The sequence below is a fragment of the Berghia stephanieae genome, chromosome 8, assembly GCF_034508935.2.
Source record: "Berghia stephanieae isolate SIO BIC M18660-M18661 chromosome 8, UCSD_Bste_1.3, whole genome shotgun sequence".
In the NCBI taxonomy this organism is placed as follows: Eukaryota; Metazoa; Mollusca; class Gastropoda; order Nudibranchia; family Aeolidiidae; genus Berghia; species Berghia stephanieae.
In genome coordinates, this window is record NC_088367.1 from 23,500,433 (window position 1) to 23,519,641 (window position 19,209).

At 37.4% G+C, this 19,209-nt stretch overlaps 1 protein-coding gene across 1 annotated transcript; it reads left to right on the forward strand.

Annotated features, from left to right (window-relative positions):
• The first annotated feature begins 5,218 nt into the window (after window positions 1–5,218).
• On the forward strand, window positions 5,219–14,682 carry LOC144977813 (elastase-like). The gene is made up of 2 exons (XM_078923206.1): window positions 5,219–5,347; window positions 11,980–14,682. The coding sequence occupies exon 2, from the start codon at window positions 11,993–11,995 to the stop codon at window positions 13,874–13,876; it is 1,884 nt and encodes a 627-aa protein (XP_078779332.1). The 5' UTR covers window positions 5,219–5,347; window positions 11,980–11,992; the 3' UTR covers window positions 13,877–14,682.
• Window positions 14,683–19,209: the final 4,527 nt, after the last annotated feature.

The following is a 19,209-nucleotide window of genomic DNA, read 5'->3' on the forward strand; positions in this document are numbered from 1 at the left end:
ATATCTATAATGTTTTTCTTCTCTGGATACACTTTTATACTCGTCGGAGAAATATTTCATAAGGGCGTCCGCCATTGTTCCGATAGTTTAGAGCCAGTTACTAAGTTACTACGCGTCATTACGAGGGAAGTGACGTCATGGCTTGAAGCCAACTGGCATGGATGCCTTTTTAACTACTATCTTATAGATAGAATGCGCTTGGCTAAGAAGCTCACAACATTGCCATCCGGAAGTACAATGGACCAATACACAATGGACCAATATGTGTAACCATGAATTTTTATAGTCTGGTTAATACAGTTTAGTGAGAAGTACCCATAAACGTGGATGGCAAAAAACAATAACAAAGACGTGAGTGACGCCATCTTCGTTCTATCTATAGATAGAACGAGGGTGACATCACGCATGTCTTTATTATTGTTTATTGCCATCCGTGTTTATGAGTAATTCTCACTAAACTGTATTTACCAGACTATAGATAGAATACGCTTGGCCAAGGAGTTCACAACATTGCCATCCGGAAGTATAACGGACCAACACACAAACTCTGTGTAACCATGAACTTTTATAGGCTGGTTAATACAGTTTAGTGAGAACAACTCACAAACGCGGATGGCAAAAACAATAACAAAGGCCTGAGTGACGTCATCTTCGAACTATCTATAAACTTTCAAGGCAACACATAGTTTTGTGTGTTGGTCCGTTATATTTACTCACAATTTTAACACAGATGATTGAAACAATATATCGTGTCGTCAGGTTTTGCGATGCAATTCCTTTATCAGTGTGTCAAACTATTGTGAGATACACTCACTAACTGGGCCTGACCTATTTGTGTGTTTGACTTGTACAGGGTATCTCAGCTTTTTCATACAGGAAATAAATAGTCAAGGGGACGAAACGGGGTAAATGACAGGAAATACTCTGATTGGCTACTGCTTAGTAACGGGCGAACCATCAATTCCGAAAGGTAATCTATAAAATCATGATGATAAATACAAACTGCAGGGACAGCGTTTTCAACTGTTTGGCATATAGATGCTATGCGTTTCGGTAAAACAAACAAATCATAACATCCGCCTGTCAGATATACCGTAGAAACACACTAACCAATGTGTAACCCTGAATGTTTATAGATAGTATGCACCTTGGCTAAGAAGATCACAACATTGCCATCCGGAAGTATTATTAATTCAGAAAAGTGAGTGGAGCAGGCACTTATGTTATTAACAACAAGATATGAAGTGAGTAGAAAAGTGCCAGAAGACAATAGAGAATAAAAAATTTTTTCGCGGCGGTGGTGGGGTTTGAACCTGCGACCTTATTGGTACGACAACTCCGCCTGGCAGGTGAGAGCGTGGCTCTACCGTGTGAGCTATCCACGAACACAAAAATATTCGTTTCAAACCCAAAGACATTTCTAGATCCCTCTCTCACCCACTTCTTGAGATCGCCGATTCGTTCGCCACCATCGCGAAGTAATTTTGACCAATGACTTCGAGCACATGGAAATGTAATATAAACCATTCCCATTGGATTCAATAGTCTTTTGTTATGTCTTCTGGCACTTTTCTACTCACTTCATATCTTGTTGTTACCAACATAAGTGCCTGCTCCACTCACTTTTCTGAATTAAAAATTCACCCCATACACCGGAGCATACTCAATGTCTCAATCGTTTCTATGTTATATGTTTGTGATGAGAATATTGGCTATTAAGCTTAACTGCTGGTCAAAATTACTTCGCGATGGTGGCGAACGAATCGGCGATCTCAAGAAGTGGGTGAGAGAGGGATCTAGAAATGTCTTTGGGTTTGAAACGAATATTTTTGTGTTCGTGGATAGCTCACACGGTAGAGCCACGCTCTCACCTGCCAGGCGGAGTTGTCGTACCAATAAGGTCGCAGGTTCAAACCCCACCACCGCCGCGAAAAAAAAATTTATTCTCTATTGTCTTCTGGCACTTTTCTACTCACTTCATATCTTGTTGTTACCAACATAAGTGCCTGCTCCACTCACTTTTCTGAATTAAAAATTCACCCCATACACCGGAGCATACTCAATGTCTCAATCGTTTCTATGTTATATGTTTGTGATGAGAATATTGGCTATTAAGCTTAACTGCTGGTCAAAATTACTTCGCGATGGTGGCGAACGAATCGGCGATCTCAAGAAGTGGGTGAGAGAGGGATCTAGAAATGTCTTTGGGTTTGAAACGAATATTTTTGTGTTCGTGGATAGCTCACACGGTAGAGCCACGCTCTCACCTGTCAGGCGGAGTTGTCGTACCAATAAGGTCGCAGGTTCAAACCCCACCACCGCCGCGAAAAAAATTTTTTATTCTCTATTGTCTTCTGGCACTTTTCTACTCACTTCATGTCTTGTTGCATCCGGAAGTATCTACGTACACGGTAACAGTAACATACATGGTAACCATGAATCTCGCCTTTAATGGATTATATTGTATTGTTTGATTTTTAAAAATAACACACACACACACACACACACACACACACACACACACATACAGAGCGAGATCTATCCATAGCTTGTATTGTAGCGGCAAACAAGTTACTGGAGTTACCGTGTACGTAGATCCTGAGGCTAGGTGCCCGGTTACCGTGTATGTAGACATTGCCTTCGCTCAATGTACCCAAAGCATTTTGCAGAGGCGACATAATACATTAACAGTCATGTAAAGCGAGATTACTATCTCTTCAACAAAGACAGCGCTTTCACCAGTCAGGTACTCATTACACACCTGCGTATGGTGAGAAAATGTTATTAAAGAACATTGCCCGTGGATTTAACTTTGTGCCGCCCAAAGCAGTACTTTAACTCACTCAGTCCTAGAGATTTTTGCTACTTTTTAAAATTGGAAATTTCTAAAATTAAAAATGAGCATGTACATAGAGAGTTTAATTCAACTACTATTTACATGTAAAAACTAAAAACATTAGCTTTGATACTACGCCTATATTATGTCTCAGAAAAATGTAATAAGTAGGCATGGGGTAGAAGGAACTCGGGTATACTACGGATATAGTCGGTGTTAGGCTTGAGTGAGTTAACCAGTCCCAAGTTGAAGCAGGTTGATTTTTTTGGATGTTTTTTCTTCTTCTTGTATTGTTGTTGCCTCAAATTTGTCTGTCAATGTTCCATACACAATTTGTCAGATCATTATCAGGACTTTTGCCGCTGACATAGAGACTACAAGCCAACTCCATATCACTGAACAACAAAACCACAATTTGTTGCGGCTTTGTGGTTTAGTGGTATCACACTCGCCTTCGTCCTGGGTTCGAGTCACGCTTTGAGCGGCGCATAGAGTTGGTGTCATGGAAAAGGCTCTTTACTCAACATTCTTTCACCGTACACTAGTGTAAAATGAGTACCTGACCGTTAAAACGTTGTCTCTGTAGGAAAACAATTGTAATATCGCCTAACATGCTAAATGTTGCTGTTGGCTAGGCCAGTGGGACCGGACCCCTGTAAAGCGCTTTGATCATGTTTATTGAATATTGCGCTATATAAAAGCTCAAGCTCAAACCCGAGATTAAATAGCATTCCGGTCGTAGAAATATTATTTTCTTACTGATATATATTCATAAAATATAATAAATTGACTTACTGTTCCCAACAAGATGAGCATTTTCCATTAGATTGGGCTGATTGAATGATAATATATGCCTTATGATTATATATTACTATTATAAGATAAGGGGGTCATCAGTGAACACCACACGGTCATCAACCGAATAATGTGTCCTATCGCTTCCACTACACCCATTTAATGTTTATGTCGAATACAATCTTATAAGATTTTCAATCACAGTTTATTATCTAATAATCACATTTTCCGCTATATTACTCATGCTTAAGTAATGTCCGAAATGAAGACTACGCTTATTTAAAGACTGTTTTCGTTGATTGCTGTTATTATCTATCTATCTATCTATATATATATATATATATATATATATATATATATATATATATATATATATATATATATATATATTTATACATAGTAGTCTATTCCATACAGCGTGAACCATTAAATTTGTTACGGCAGAAGAGATGTTATGATTGCATTGATATTTTGTGCGGCAATGTGATCTTGTGGTATGACCGGAAAGTCCAGGGTTCGAGTCCCGCTCCGTGCGGCGCATAGCTGAGTCCTTGGAAAAAAAACCTTTTACTCGCATTTTATCACCGTACTCATGTGTAAGATGAGAACCTGGCCGTTATTGCTTAGCAGTGGAAAGGAACAAAATAAATTCAAATATTAAAAAATCCATTAAACGCTATATAAATGATGTTGACGATGTAGATCTTTTATACGAGAAATTTTGTATAAATAAAATAACTAAAATATTAAATGACCAGTATCATCCACTAAGACCATCAATTATTATGTCAGAAAGAAGTGGTCGCCCTTTCTCTATTTCAACGAAAACAGAGAGACACCGAAAATCTTTTCTGCCGTCCAGTATTAGGCTTTATAACAACAAGCAATAATCATTTTATATAATTATTTCTCATTTTTACTTTTTAAAAATATAAATATTAATTTATTAATTTATTTGTTTTGCAATCTTTTCAATTTTCAATTTATAGTGACAGTTTTAACTATTTTACAGTGTTGAAATTATTCATATCATAAAGCGCAGCTCTGGTTATAGAGCTGCTCCTTTTTTATATATATACATCCTATTTCCATTGTATTTTTATCTTATGTGTAAATTATAACACGTCTGTACAAAAAATTTCCTTTTTGAGATGCAATAAAGTATTATTATTATTATTATTATTATATATTATTATTATTATTATTATTATTATTATTATTATTATTATTATTATTATTATTATTATTATTATTATTATTATTATTATTAACAGCGTTATCTCTGTCGGAGAATATTAAATTAATATCGCCTAACAGACTTCCAATTAATTTGACCTGCGAAGTGTATAAATTAAGTATCGATACTCCTCCTTTCTTTGTTTGATTACCTTTTACATCATACGTATCTATTATACCTTTAACATCAAATGCGTCATCACCAGGACGACTGTGTCCACTCCCACGACAGGAAAGACCCGACAATGCCCATCGTCCGACTTCATTAACAAATGACAAGCTATTCTCCAATATTGCAAGTTTTTAATTACCGGTTTCCGGGTATCAACCTGAGGTATATTAGAAAGACCCATACGGCGATGGGTCACTTATGTGGCGATTCGTCTGGTTTTGAGAAATATTTTTTTGGACTCTTGTTTTATTTGCGTCGTATAATTCGCTGGATATTGAAACAATTTGTGACACCAAAGGATTAGGCAGGTTGGTAGTCTTAAATAAGTAGGTGTGGTGGTGGTGGTGGTGGTAGTAGTAGTAGTAGTAGTAGTAGTAGTAGTAGTAGTAGTAGTAGTAATAGTAGTAGTAGTAGTAGTAGTAGTAGTAGTAGTAGTAGTAGTAGCAGTACAGGTAGTAGTAATAGTAGTAGTAGTAGTAGTAGTAGTAGTAGTAGTAGTAGTAGTAGTAGTCGTAGTAGTATAGTAGTAGTAGAGTAGTAGTAGTAGTAGTAGTAGTAGTAGTAGTAGTAGTAGTAGAGTAGTAGTAAATATAGTAGTAATAGTAGTAGTAGTAGTAGTAGTAGTAGTAGTAGTAGTAGTAGTAGTAGTAGTAGTAGTATAGTAGTAGTTAGTAGTAGTAGTAGTAGTAGTAGTAGTAGTAGTAGTAGTAGTAGTAGTAGTAGTAGTAGTAGTAGTAGTAGTAGTAGTGTAGTAGTAGTAGTAGTAGTAGTAGTAGTAGTAGTAGTAGTAGTTTGTAGTAGTAGTAGTAAATAATTCTTTAATATTACCACGACCACTTATACTATTACTATTCTACTACTACTACTACTACTACTACTACTACTACTACTACTACTACTACTACTACTACTACTACTACTACTTCCATTAAGAGGGATTATATGACCAAGTTCTTTTCACATTCAATTTATAGTGACATCAATCAACGTCATTGGCTTTTGTTATGAAACCAGCTAACTACCGTAGGCCTGAGATCGGTAGGGGCTGCCTGAAGCCGGTGATCGTGAAAATACTAAAGAAAGAGTGAAAATGGAGAGGCTTCGTATGGGAACAAAACTGCTCTCCATTTTCACTCTTTCGTTCGTAGTCTAGAGAGAAACATATATTCAAAAATTTGACCAGAAACCTCGCCCTTCAAAACATCCATCGATTTAAATGCATGACCCTCATCTTGGAAAAATCTCTTAACCGGGGTCTCGGTTTGAGGCGAGGTCCCAGGTTTGAGAGTTTTTACCAAAATGAGTGTTAGTTAAATTAAATCATCGATATTTAAAGAACGAGAATTTTGGCTAAACTTCTAAATACGTGTTTTTCCAGACTACGACTGTTAACTGGTTTCAAATTGAGCTTTTATATAGGGCACTGACTATCCACTCAAAGTGCTCAAAGCGCTTTACAAAGGGCTCCTGACCAACAGCAACACGTAACATAAAGAACGAGACATCATCACGCCTGCTAGGCGATAATACAATTTTTTTCTCCGACAGAGACGACGCTGTTAACGGCCAGGTACTCATTTTACACCTGAGTACTTTGAGAAAATGTGAGTTAAGAGTCTTTTCCAAGGATTCAACTGTGCGCCGAGCGATGCTCAAAACCCAGGACCTTCCGATCCGAAAGCGAGGTCATACCACACGACCACATCTGCACAAAAACTGGTTAAAAGGAGATCGCTCATTATGTTTGACAGGTGAGGCAAAACTGTTTAAAAATATTTCAACGTAACTATTCCAAACCGCGTTGCAATTAAAACACACACACGCACACATACACACACACACACACAAACAAAAAACAACAACAACAAACAAAAATAATATTTAGCCTTTATATAGCGCAATATCCACTAAACGTGCTCAAAACGCTTTACTAGCCAACAGCAAGACTTAACACGGAGGACGAGACATGACGCCTGATAGCCGATATTACATTATTTTTTCGGACAGAGACAACGCTGTTAACGGCCAGGTACTCATTTTACACTTGAGTTTGCTTAGAGAATATGAGTAAAGAGCCTGTCCCATGGACTCAACTTTACGCCGCACTGAGTGGGATTGATCCCAAGGCTATCCGATCCGAAGGCGAGTGTCATATTACTAGACCACATAGTCGCACTCAATTCCGTCAAAAATGTTCAAACGTTTATTTACATTTACAGTCAAAGGTAACATTATCATTAGCTTGCTACCTGTTGGATAGGACGCTAGTCTATCGCAAAGCACTTTCCACCATATGTAACAAACCCAGCAACCCATTCACTGCTGAGTAAACAGGAGGATCAAAAAACATATCTCGACTAGGGGACTGCACCGGGATCGATTTCTGTCCCTTTGCGTGTGAAACGAGTGCTTTACCAACAGAGCTATCGGGACCCCCATATTTGGACAGCAACAAATCATGTGATCGATGACACGGTTGAACAAAAGCCTGAGTATTGGTTTCTTCCATTGGAGCAAGCGAGAATTTTAGTAGACGCGGTCAAGAGACAAGAGATATGCATCAATGCACATACCTGCGTTATACTAATAATAATAATGATGATGATGATGATGATAATGATGGTGATGATGATGGTGATAGTGATGATAATGATGATGATAATAGGAGTGATACTAATAATGATAATGATAATATAATAATAATAATAATAATAATAATAATAATAATATTAATAATAATAATAATAATAATAATAATAATAATGATGATGATGATAATAATAATAATAATAATAATAATAATAATAATAATAATAATAATAATAATAATAATAATAATAATAATAATAATAATAATAATAATAATAATAATAATAATATGAGTCGCATTTATATGATCGTTCACAGTCAATAATTATAAATGTGAATCAGTCCTCTACTTTTACATTACATTATGGAGTACCTCAGCGTTCAGTGTTGGGACCTTTACTATACAGACTTTACACGCAACCATTAGGCAATAGTTTTAGAAAGTATGACATCAATTTCCATATGTACCCTGATGATACTCAACTTTATAAATCGTGTAAGCCGCCTAATGTGAACCTATTGGTTCAAGCAATGGAGAACGGTGTGGCTATTGATAAAACCTGGATGGTCAGAAATGAATTAAAAATGAACGAAAAAAAAGACAGAATTTTTATATTATGACCCGAAAAATATCCTAAACAACATGAATCATTCTTTTTTGGTAATTTAAAACGAAAAGGTTTATTTTACGGACAAAGCGAACAACTTAGGATTGATTTTTGACTCCATGTTCACCAGGAGGCTCACATTGACGGCATTTGTAAAACTTTGTACTTTGTAATTAGAAGAATTGCACAACTTGTTAGAGATCTAAACCCTCTTCAAACACTCGTTTCATGCTTTATATGTGTGGCTATGTGGTCTAGTGGTATGACACTCGTTCTGGGTCCGAGCCTCGCGCTCGGCGCATAGTTGAATCCTTGGAAAAGGCTCTTTACTCACATTCTCTCACCGTACTCAGGTGTAAAATGAGTACCTGGCCGTTAACAGCTTTGTCTTTGTCCGAAAAATTGTAATATTGCCTAACAGGCGTTATGTCCCGTCCTACATGTTAAATGTTGCTGTTGACCAGGGACCCCTTGTAAAGCGCTTCGAGCACATTTAGTGGATAGTGCGCTATATAAAGCTCAATTTTTTATTTTTTTTTATTTTGGGATAATTTCTAGGATATATTATTGTAATGCGTTCATGTATAAAATTTCCAACTTTCTGCTAAACAGGCCCCGGCGCATGGAGAATCAAGCTGCCAAAATAATTATGAAAAAACCGTAAGAACGATCACGTTACACCACTGATTTGGACACTACACTGGTTGCCTGTAGAGCAGAGAAGCTATATACATAAAATTGCAGTCATGTGTTTTAATTTTTTTTTTCACCAAACGACACCAAACGACATCTGTCAGATATTTTGTGTCGTTATGAACCTCCTCGATCCGTTAGATCCAGTAATCAACTCCTTCTTCGTGTACCTAAAAAGGCTCGAAAACATTTTCTGATAGGGCAGTTTCTCATGCCGCCCCAAATGTGTGGAACTCACTGCCATTAGATGTTAGAAGTAAAGTATTTTCGTCTGAAATGACATTCGAAAAGTACCTTAAAACACACCTGATGAATTCTTCTTTGTCTTAATATCGTTATGAATGAAACTGTGTGTAGATAAATGGTCCATAATATCTGAGAAGTGTAATTGTTATAAATATGTAGCACGTATTATCTCCCCTCCCGTCAATGTACGCCTTGAGCTGCGGCACTCATCATCACCATCATTATATAATAATAATAATAATAATAATAATAATAATAATAATAATAATAATAATAATAATAATAATAATAACAATAATAACAATAATAATAATAATAATAATAATAATAATAATAATAATAATAATAATAATAATAATAATAATAATAATTAAAAAATAATAATAATAATAATAATAATGATGATGATGATGATGATGATGATGATGATGCTGATGATGATGATGATGATGATGATGATGATGATGATGATGATGATGATAATGATGATGATGGTGGTGATGATGATGATGATGATGATGATGATGATGATGATGATGATGATGATGATGATGATGATGATAATGATTATGACGACTATAATGAAGATAATTATAATGATAGCAATACTACTATCAGACTCAATAGTAAAACCACAGCCGGTCAATGATAAAATCATTAATGTAATTTCAACCCTAGAAGGAGTCTAGAAACTAATTATCAACATGCAAATTAACGAATCCCCACTCCGTCTTGCAAATCTTTCTGAATTAAACCATTCCTCAGCCAGGGACCCTGACCTCGGTGACGTTTTAGCTTGTCACAATAAAACGGATATTACTCCATATTGCAACAGATGGTCATCAGTGTTACAAGACAATGCATTTTTTCCCCTGATTGCATTGCAGGAAATGACTGTCAGTCTCCATGATATCATCATAAAAGTAATCTTTATTCACATGTCACCCGGTACAAGGGGTGACCTTGGAAACCTGCATAGAGATATCCAGATTTGGACAATTGAAATCACCAAGTACTCTTGAGAGTCCCAATAGCTCAGTTGGTAGAGCACTCGCTTCACACGCAAAGTGACCAAGATTGACAAAGTGACCAAGATTGACAAAGTGACCAAGATTGATCCAGTCGGGATTTTTTTCTGATTATCCCCCCCCTCACCCCCCCCCCCCCGTCCACACAATAATGATTGGGTAGCTGGTTCTTACGGAGCTGGCGGAAAATACTTTGCTATAGACTAGCGTCCTATCCAAAGGATAACAAGCAATTGTTACCATCCGTTCCACGCTATAAAAAACCAGGTTAAACTCCGGCTCCATGGTTCACAGGACTTTGAAGGACCACTAATTTACTCTTTTCTTTATATTTGTTTCTTTTGTGTAGTTGTCTCTACCCCCCCCCCCCACCCCACCCCACCCCTTCTGACAAAGGCCAAAGGACAAAGCAATTATTATAATTTATAATTTTGTCTATTCTCCAGTTCCAAAATTCGTCTTCTTTAGTTTTACTGACATTTTATTTTTGCATCAAATGATGTAGAGTTGAGCACGACTAGAGACAAGTTAATACAGAACTGAACAAGAGTGCATGAAAGGTGCCAGACAAAGCAAGAAAGAACAGTACAAGAAAAAAAAAACCATCCCAAAAAATCAGTGAACGTAAAACCTGACACAGACGAGTACTAAAAAACTTTGTTTTTCAAGGAATATCTTTTTTAAGGAACGCTTCTCTCTCTCTCTCTCTCTCTCTCTCTCTCTCTCTCTCTCTCTCTCTCTCTCTCTCTCTCTCTCTCTCTCTCTCTCTCTCTCTCTCTCTTCTCTCTCTTTCTATCTCTCTCCATGTGATAGAACATCGACTGCCTATTAGATTATTGATAATAAAAACAATAAAAAGATGACCGGTTGATTTACACTGGGGACAAAACATAGATGAAGGATTATTTTATATACAGGTCATTATAAGTCATATCCTTTATCAACCATATAATATGCCTTACATTAGTTTGTGATGATATCTTTGTTCTCATACCGATTTTAAAGACTTGTTTCATAACTTCATATAAGATTTGTATTAGTGCTCTTTATTGGCTTCAACAGTCGTGACGTCACTTCCCTCGTAATGACGCATAGTAACTTAGCAACTGGTTCTAAACTATCGGATTAATGGCGGACGCCCTAATAAAATACTTCTCCGACGAGCATAAAAGTGTATCCAGAGGAGAATAACGTTATAAATCTGGTCATGTTTTGCCTTTTATACATTCTGATCACATGACGTGAAAAAGTTCTAGCCAGCATGAAGAATAAAAAGTACCGATTTTCTTTGTTAGAACTGCTCGCTGCTGGGCGGAAGTGACATCAGACTATTGAATCCTATTTCTAACGGAACAAAAAGCGCCAATAAATGAATGTCTGGCTTGCTGACTATCAAAAGCCCATAGTTCCTCTTCCCCAGAGGGCTGTATTATTTAAATATTGACTAAAGTATTCCGTTTTTGTTTATTCCTAAAAACCATCTCCAACGGCGAGTTTAGCACTTTTAACTTTTTAACAATTTCTCTTTCCAATCATAATTTTACGGATTAAATGCAACTGATCTGTTCACAATTCCATATAAAATCAATGATGGCGATACATCAAGAGACCAAAATCCCAGTACTGATCTCTCATTTTAAACGATATAATTTCTTATATGGTTAACGTAAAATCGAGCTCCAATATATACAGATTTATTCTCATCTAATTCACAGACTTTTATCATCAACCCCTTGTTTATATATTTATAGAATCTTTGTATTTTATGTTTTACAGCCAAGTCATCAACATGACAGCCCTCATCCTGTTTATTACAGTATGCTATCTGCAAGGACTCGTATCGGACGCGGCAAAAGTAAGCACAATTGTCGTCAAGTCAGAGAGGCAGCAAAGTGTTCTTCCAAGAACTGTGACTTCCTTGGCCTCGAGAGCCAATCTCGGTGCCCGGAGTAGTTTTCGAGTTAGCAATGACCAAGACGTATCAACAGCCATGGGGGTTAAAATTCGTCGTCTTGTACAGACATATGGGGGATATGAGGTGTACGGATCTGTCGTAAGCGCTGAAGTTTCGATGGATGGTCAATTTACAGGCCATTTATCTGGAGAGGTCGTCCTTGACCTTTCTGGTGATATTCCCGACCCGGAAGTTTGTCAGAGAAGTATTGATGATGTTGTGGATTTAGCTGTAGCTGCTGAAGGTTTAACGAAGGGCGATTCTCGGATTCAAGACAAAGATGGCCGCCGTATAGCTTTTATTAGGGAGAGCGATGGGAAGGGAGTCATGGCTTATATGGTTGATTTTTTCATTGACGAAATAATAAAAAGACCGTTTTATATAATAGATGCTTGTGAAGACACTGTGTACACTTCGTTTAACCTTATTCAAAATTCGACCGTTCTTAGGCGTAATCTCGTGAAAAGGCAAAATGATGACGAGTGTGGAGATTGTGATCCACCTGTGCCGGGAGTAGGTGGAAACCAAAAAATAGGAAGAACAACTTACAATCAAGCACCCCGATGCTTAAAAGTGACCAAGTCTGGAAACACCTGTACAATGCAAAGTACATATGTTAAAGTGGTCAACAATAAAGGGAGTACCTCAAGGTATAAATCAACCCCAGTTAGTTTTACATGCTCATCGGGATATACTGATCCATACGGGAATCGGAATGGTGCGTATGGTGTTGCTAACGATGCAATGTATTTCGGACATATAACTGGCGCATTTTATATAAAGAAATATAACTTCAGAGCCTTGTCGTGGGTACCTAAGATGGTCGTGCATTATGGAAGTTCCTATGAAAATGCATTTTGGACTGGGAGGGATATGTACTTTGGTGATGGTCGAAACTCTTTTTATCCTCTTGTTTGTCTTGATGTTACGGCTCACGAATTGGGTCATGGTGTCACTTCTACCAATAGCAACTTAGAGTATAGAGAACAGTCTGGCGGGATAAATGAAGCATTCTCGGACATATCCGGAGAAGTTATTGAGCATTACACAAGAGGATCGAATGACTGGTACGTAGGCGCTGATATTACCAAGTCCTCAACCGCTCTTCGATATATGTCTGACCCAACACGAGATGGTCGATCCATCAAGCACACGAGAGACTACAGAAGTGGCATGAATGTTCATTACAGTAGTGGCGTTTTCAATCACGCATTTTATAAAATGGTTCGAGATAACGGAATGGATATCTATGATGCCTACAAGTGTTTTCTTGACGCCAATAGGAGCCGATGGGGAACAACGACGGGTTATGATTCCGGTGCCTGCCATGTCCTGAGGGCTTGTTACGCTAACGGATTCGACACAGATGACGTAAGAAGCGCATTTACCGATGTCGGTATCTCTTTCACTGGATGCAGCCTTAGTCTCCACGCAGGGTCACTCTATTCAGGCCAAACACGATCTGAAATCTTGGTAAGCTCCACTAGAAGTCCGATTTTGGAAATTAATTTAAACAAAGGTAAATCTACAATAACTGCCACGACTGAAGACGGCACTGGGATAACACTAGTATTGGCGAAAGACGAGGAAGCCAAAGAGGTTTTGAAAGAGGGCGCTGACAGTATTGAGTTTGATTCAACAATGGGCGATCAAATCCTTTATGTCAAGCTTAAATCACCAAATCGCAGCGATTCTCGCGTCGTACTGCAGTTGAGCTAAGCTGTCTAGAATTCAATTGACAAATTAAACTTGATTTTATTGAGAGAAAAATATGAGTGCAATGTATTTGTAACTAACTGTCTCAACGCGGTATTATGTCGGGATGAATGTGGACTGCAAAAATTAAATCTAGAATTGAAATGATAAGAATATGACCTGTGACCTTATGGCAATTAAGAAATAGTATTTAGTCCATATCAAAGCGATATTAACATCAAGTTTTATATTGTTGGCGAAAAAAAAAGAAATTTTCTGCACCTAGTTCATATCACGACATAATACTGTTTTGAGACGGTGGGTCACATTTTGGGATAAGCAAATGGGAAACCAATCAAAACGCAAAATTATAATCTCACGTGCACAGAAATAAGAACGAACTCCCCCCCCCCCTCCACCACTCTTCTACCCTGAATAAATTCACAAACTATATTAAGACATATCAAAATATGAAGGCGGATGAAACACTTCTCATTGTGTATCAAACTAACATTTTTAAATAGGCCTATCGTGAAGCTATGACGAATTACTTCAAATTTAAGTCGATTTGTCCCAATCTCAAACCTTTAAGGCCCCAGGTTAGGCGGGCCAGATTGATCGATTAATATTTAAAGTCAAATTTTATTGGTCAAAATGGAAAAAAAAAAATTGTATAATGAGGATAAGGATTATAATAAGCTGAAATTATCTCCCTTGCTTTGATTACAAAGATATTAAATTTTATCGTTTTATCCAGTACAGTTTTTTTTTTACATAAATTTGCTTTTCTCTATCTTTCCCACAAGAATAAATTTGTTATAATCTTCCAATCCTATTGCTTTGTGTTGGTGTTTTGTTTTCTTCTCCACCTGAAACTTTTAATAACACAACTCTCTCCCTCCATTCTATCTTTCATTTTCATTCTCTCTCGATCATTCACCCTTTTTGTCTCTCTCAATCTCCCTTTTAGCCCCCCACTCTCTCTCTCTCTCTCTCTCTCTCTCTCTCTCTCTCGCTCTCTCTCTCTCTCTCTCTCTCTCACACACACACACACAATTGTTTAAATACATAGAAATCAAAATAAACACATAAAGATATGTCATGATCCAAAATTATGATCTTCCTTGTGCACTCTATACTAAAATTATTTTTTTTTTCTTGGAAAAAGTTTAATCTGTATTGACAATATAACTTTTAGAAGACAAGAATGATTTTCTTTCAATATTACGTAATAACTCGCACAATTTTTCTTCCTGACACCGCAAATCCAAACAATTGCACATTAGTATTGAAGCTCGCCTGTGTATTAATTTTCGCTGTTCCTGCCCTTTTTGTGAAAATGAAAGATAGGGTGGCAGGTTAGTGTAAAATCGAATTTCCAATGTAAAATCTTAAGGAGTCCATCAGAGTCTCATGCATTAGGCCCATGGAGCCGGAGTTTATCTCTACTTCTATAACGGACAAAAGGTCATTGCTTGCTACCCTTCATATAAGACGCAAGTCTATCTAAAAGTACTTTTCATCAGACCTAGCAGACCCGGCTACCGACCTACTCACTGCTGAGTGGACACGTGGGGGGGGGGGGGGGGGGGGGGTAGAAAAAAAATCATTACTTCAACCCGGATCGATCTCAGTCTCTTTGCGTGTTAATTGAGTGCTCTATCAACTGAGCTATCAATGAATATCTCTTCTAATTCTAGTTGACTGAAATCGTGACATTATTTTATTGTTCTCTATTTCTGCAATGCTCATTAATTTGTCACAACAAACATTTTCAAGAATAAACTGACGATATTGCATGTGGCCAGTTCCTTTTACACATTTGATTTGAGTAAATCGATAGTGTATTGATGGTATGCATTTTGGTAAAATACTCACAACAAACGCCAGCCAGATATAATGTACCAACAAACAAAACAATGTGCAACTTTGAGCATTTATAGATAGAATGAAGTTGACGTCACTCGGGTCTTTGTTATTGTTTTTTCCCATCCACGTTTATGATTAATTCTCACTTAACTGTATTATCCAGACTATAAAAACGTTCATGGTTACATAGAGTTTTGTGTGTTGGTCCGTTATATTTCCGGATGGCAATGTTTTGAGTTTCTTAGCCAAGCGCAAGGGAATCTGTATTATGTTATTGTGTGAGTCCGGTGTTATTAAAACTAATATTATAGTGATTGCCACAACGGTTGTTAAATTTTGTGAAGTAGATCGCAAGGATAGTCGACCGCCTACACAATTCCTCTTGACAGGTCTCTCTACGTTCCGGCTGTCACTCGAAAAATAGGCGATAGCAGCCGTTAGGAGTTCATATGGCGTTAGGAGATCGAGTTTATCCTGGTTTCTATATCGTTAGGTGGGAAATAGCAAGGAAGGTCCCGGGTTTGAGCCCCGCTTCAGGCACATTCCTTTTTTTCCTTGGGCAAGATTAATAACTCTCTCTCCTTACTGTGGCGGGTTTGTGGTTTTATTGTGGGTTCGAGTTCGACCGATAAGCTCAATGGTCTGGATTCGAACTAGTATGCGCGCTATGGCTCTCGTTACCAGCTGCGCCACTCAACCTACACCACAAACGGATCAGGTTTAATTTCGGGGTGATTAAGAATAGGATACTAATTGCATTAATAACAAGTGAGTCAAGACAATAATTACGCTCAATGCAATAATAACAATTCTATACATAAAGTTTCATTAGATTGATACAGGAAAAGATAGAGAGAATAAGTATTTAATTTAATATCAGGAAGAATAGCTCTAATTGCGTGGATCTAATTTATTATTTATTTATCCATTTATTTATTTATTTATTTTTAATCATCTGTGTCCCAGGAAAATACATTTGAAAATGGTATAAGCCCGGTTGGCTTATCCAGTCGGCTTGCTTGATTGGTCAAATGACGAGGCAGTATCAGCTAGTTCAAGGGTTGGCTACTGGTTCCAGGGTTTTCTTGACTTCACTGTGTTGTATTTATGGGCTGACATGAAGGTTCTGGTGTCGGCGAGGACTGACATCAGGGATTGACAACTAGGCAAGGATTGGGCAAGGACTGGGCAAGGATTGGGCACGGACTGGGTGCTAGGCAAGGATGCGAGGCAATGATGCTAGGCAGGGACTGGGCAAGGACCTTCAATTAAGAGTTTAAACTCAAAGGTATAAGAGCCAAATCTAGTTTTTCTTTCGCCACTGGGTCGTCACACATCATAATAGCTATTATTTGCCGACCAAGGGCAAGGAGAAGCAATAACTCCATGATAATGGTTACAGTTATTGCATTTGTATCAAACATCAACTGACAGTTGAGCTATCTTACATGATGAGAATTTAACGGGTTATTTTATGGTTTATAACTCATAATTGAGATTATGATGTATGGCCGTGGATTGGCGGTAGAGTACAGACATCATGTAATATACATATTGAATACAAATGAAATAATAGCATAGATCATAAACAAATGTTAACTATAGTATAATATACACTATAGATATAGTGTTGTACAAGTATTTCAACTTACGAACATCCATGGAATAAAATATAAACAAATGATTATAGCAATGGTAAGTTTAGCATTGAATTCACAATAATAACTCATTCCACTTTGAATAAGTTAACCAGTAATAATTTAACCTTCAACCGAGAGAAAGTTAAACTTTTTACAAGTTTGAAATTTAAGAATTAGTTCTTCTTTCTTGGGATTCTTAGTATGTGTGTGACTCGGTTCTGAGATAAGTTTGGTTTTGTAAAGTAAGGCCACGCCAAAAAAAATATGGGGATAACCAATAAAGAAAGAATGTTCCTATTTAGATAGCCAATGAAATCCAGATGCTTTTGAGTAACAACTGGGTAGGGAGATAACGGAGATCTAGAATATTGATTGCAATTTTAGCTACTCTTGAGCGGGACGCAAACCTCAGGGCATAAACACCTGAAGTCTTTTTTGGAAAGGACAATTAGCAGGAGATATGCAGTCAATGGACAACCATTGAACAGATGAATAAGCCTAAGGCGGAAAATGATATATCAGGTCTCGCATTCCGTTATACAATGGGTTTGAAGAGTGTATGTTTACATTAGCTTAACTGTAGAATAAAACTCTCCATGTTCTGAGTGTTTTAACTCAAAGCGTCAATTTCCCTTCGCAAATATTATTGTCCACTAAATTTGAAGTGGTTTTGAATGAGACGCTGATACAGAAATCATACGAGAAAGATAATAAAATCGTTCGTCACACTTACCTCCCATTTTCAGAGTTTCCCCCCAAAGCGTCACGCCCACCAAAAAATAAAATTTTCCTACTCAAACAGAAAACCAACAAGTACATTCTATACACAATGTTGTTCAGCAAAATGAGCTCTATAATACAGTGTCAAGTGTTTATATCTATGAAAACATTTCTTGAAATTTTGTGATATGCAAAAGAAATCAATCAGAATTATAAAATTGTTGGTTGCGTCGTAAAGTATGTGACGATTTTCCTATGGTTGGTGAGGAGAGGGTTAACCCACAATTTGCTCACTTGGGCAACATGGGTGATTTCTGTTGACATCAGACATATCTTGTTTGGTGAATCTGTATTCCTTCTTGGATTGCCATAGTGACGATATCTTATGATGTTGTGGCGGAAGAGCATACTTAGAAATTAGGGCAATAGCAAATGGTTTTTGAAAGAACATTAGTCTATAGCATATTGCCATTGGTCCGATCTAACAGAACTGGTTATCCAATCGTTGCTGTGTGGACAAAGATTGTAATAGGATTCAATAGTCTGGTGTCACGTCCCCCCAGCAACGAGCAGTTTTTGTTCTAAACAAAGAAAATTCGTACTTTCTATTCTTCATGTCGGCTAGAACATGATTCACATGTCATGTGATCAGAATGTATAAAAGACAAAACATGATCAGATTTATAATGTTTTTCTCCTCTGGATACACTTTTATGCTCGCCGGAGAAGTGCTTCATAAGGGCGTCCGCCATTGTTCCGATTGTTTAGAACCAGTTACTAAGTTACTATGCGTCATTACGGGGGAAGTGACGTCACGACTGTTGAAGCCTATTGAATCAATAGCGGTTCATTGGTCCATTCATGTGTATGAAGCCAGTTGATGCCATCTGAGCTTGAACTTGAGCTTTTTTATATAGCGCAATATCCACTAAACATGCTTAAACGCTTTACAAAAGGTCCCTGACCAACAGCAACACGTAACATGTAGAACGAGACATAGCGCCTGTTAGGCGTTATATACATTTTTCGACAGAGACAACGCTGTTAACGACCAGGTACTCATTTTACACCCGAATACGGTGAGAGAATGTGAGGAAAGAGCTTTTACCAAGGACTCAACTATGCGTC

Coding starts and splice junctions, on each gene's coding strand:
- LOC144977813 (XM_078923206.1), top strand. CDS start 11,993: ATGACAGCCCTCATCCTGTTTATTACAGTATGCTATCTGCAAGGACTC.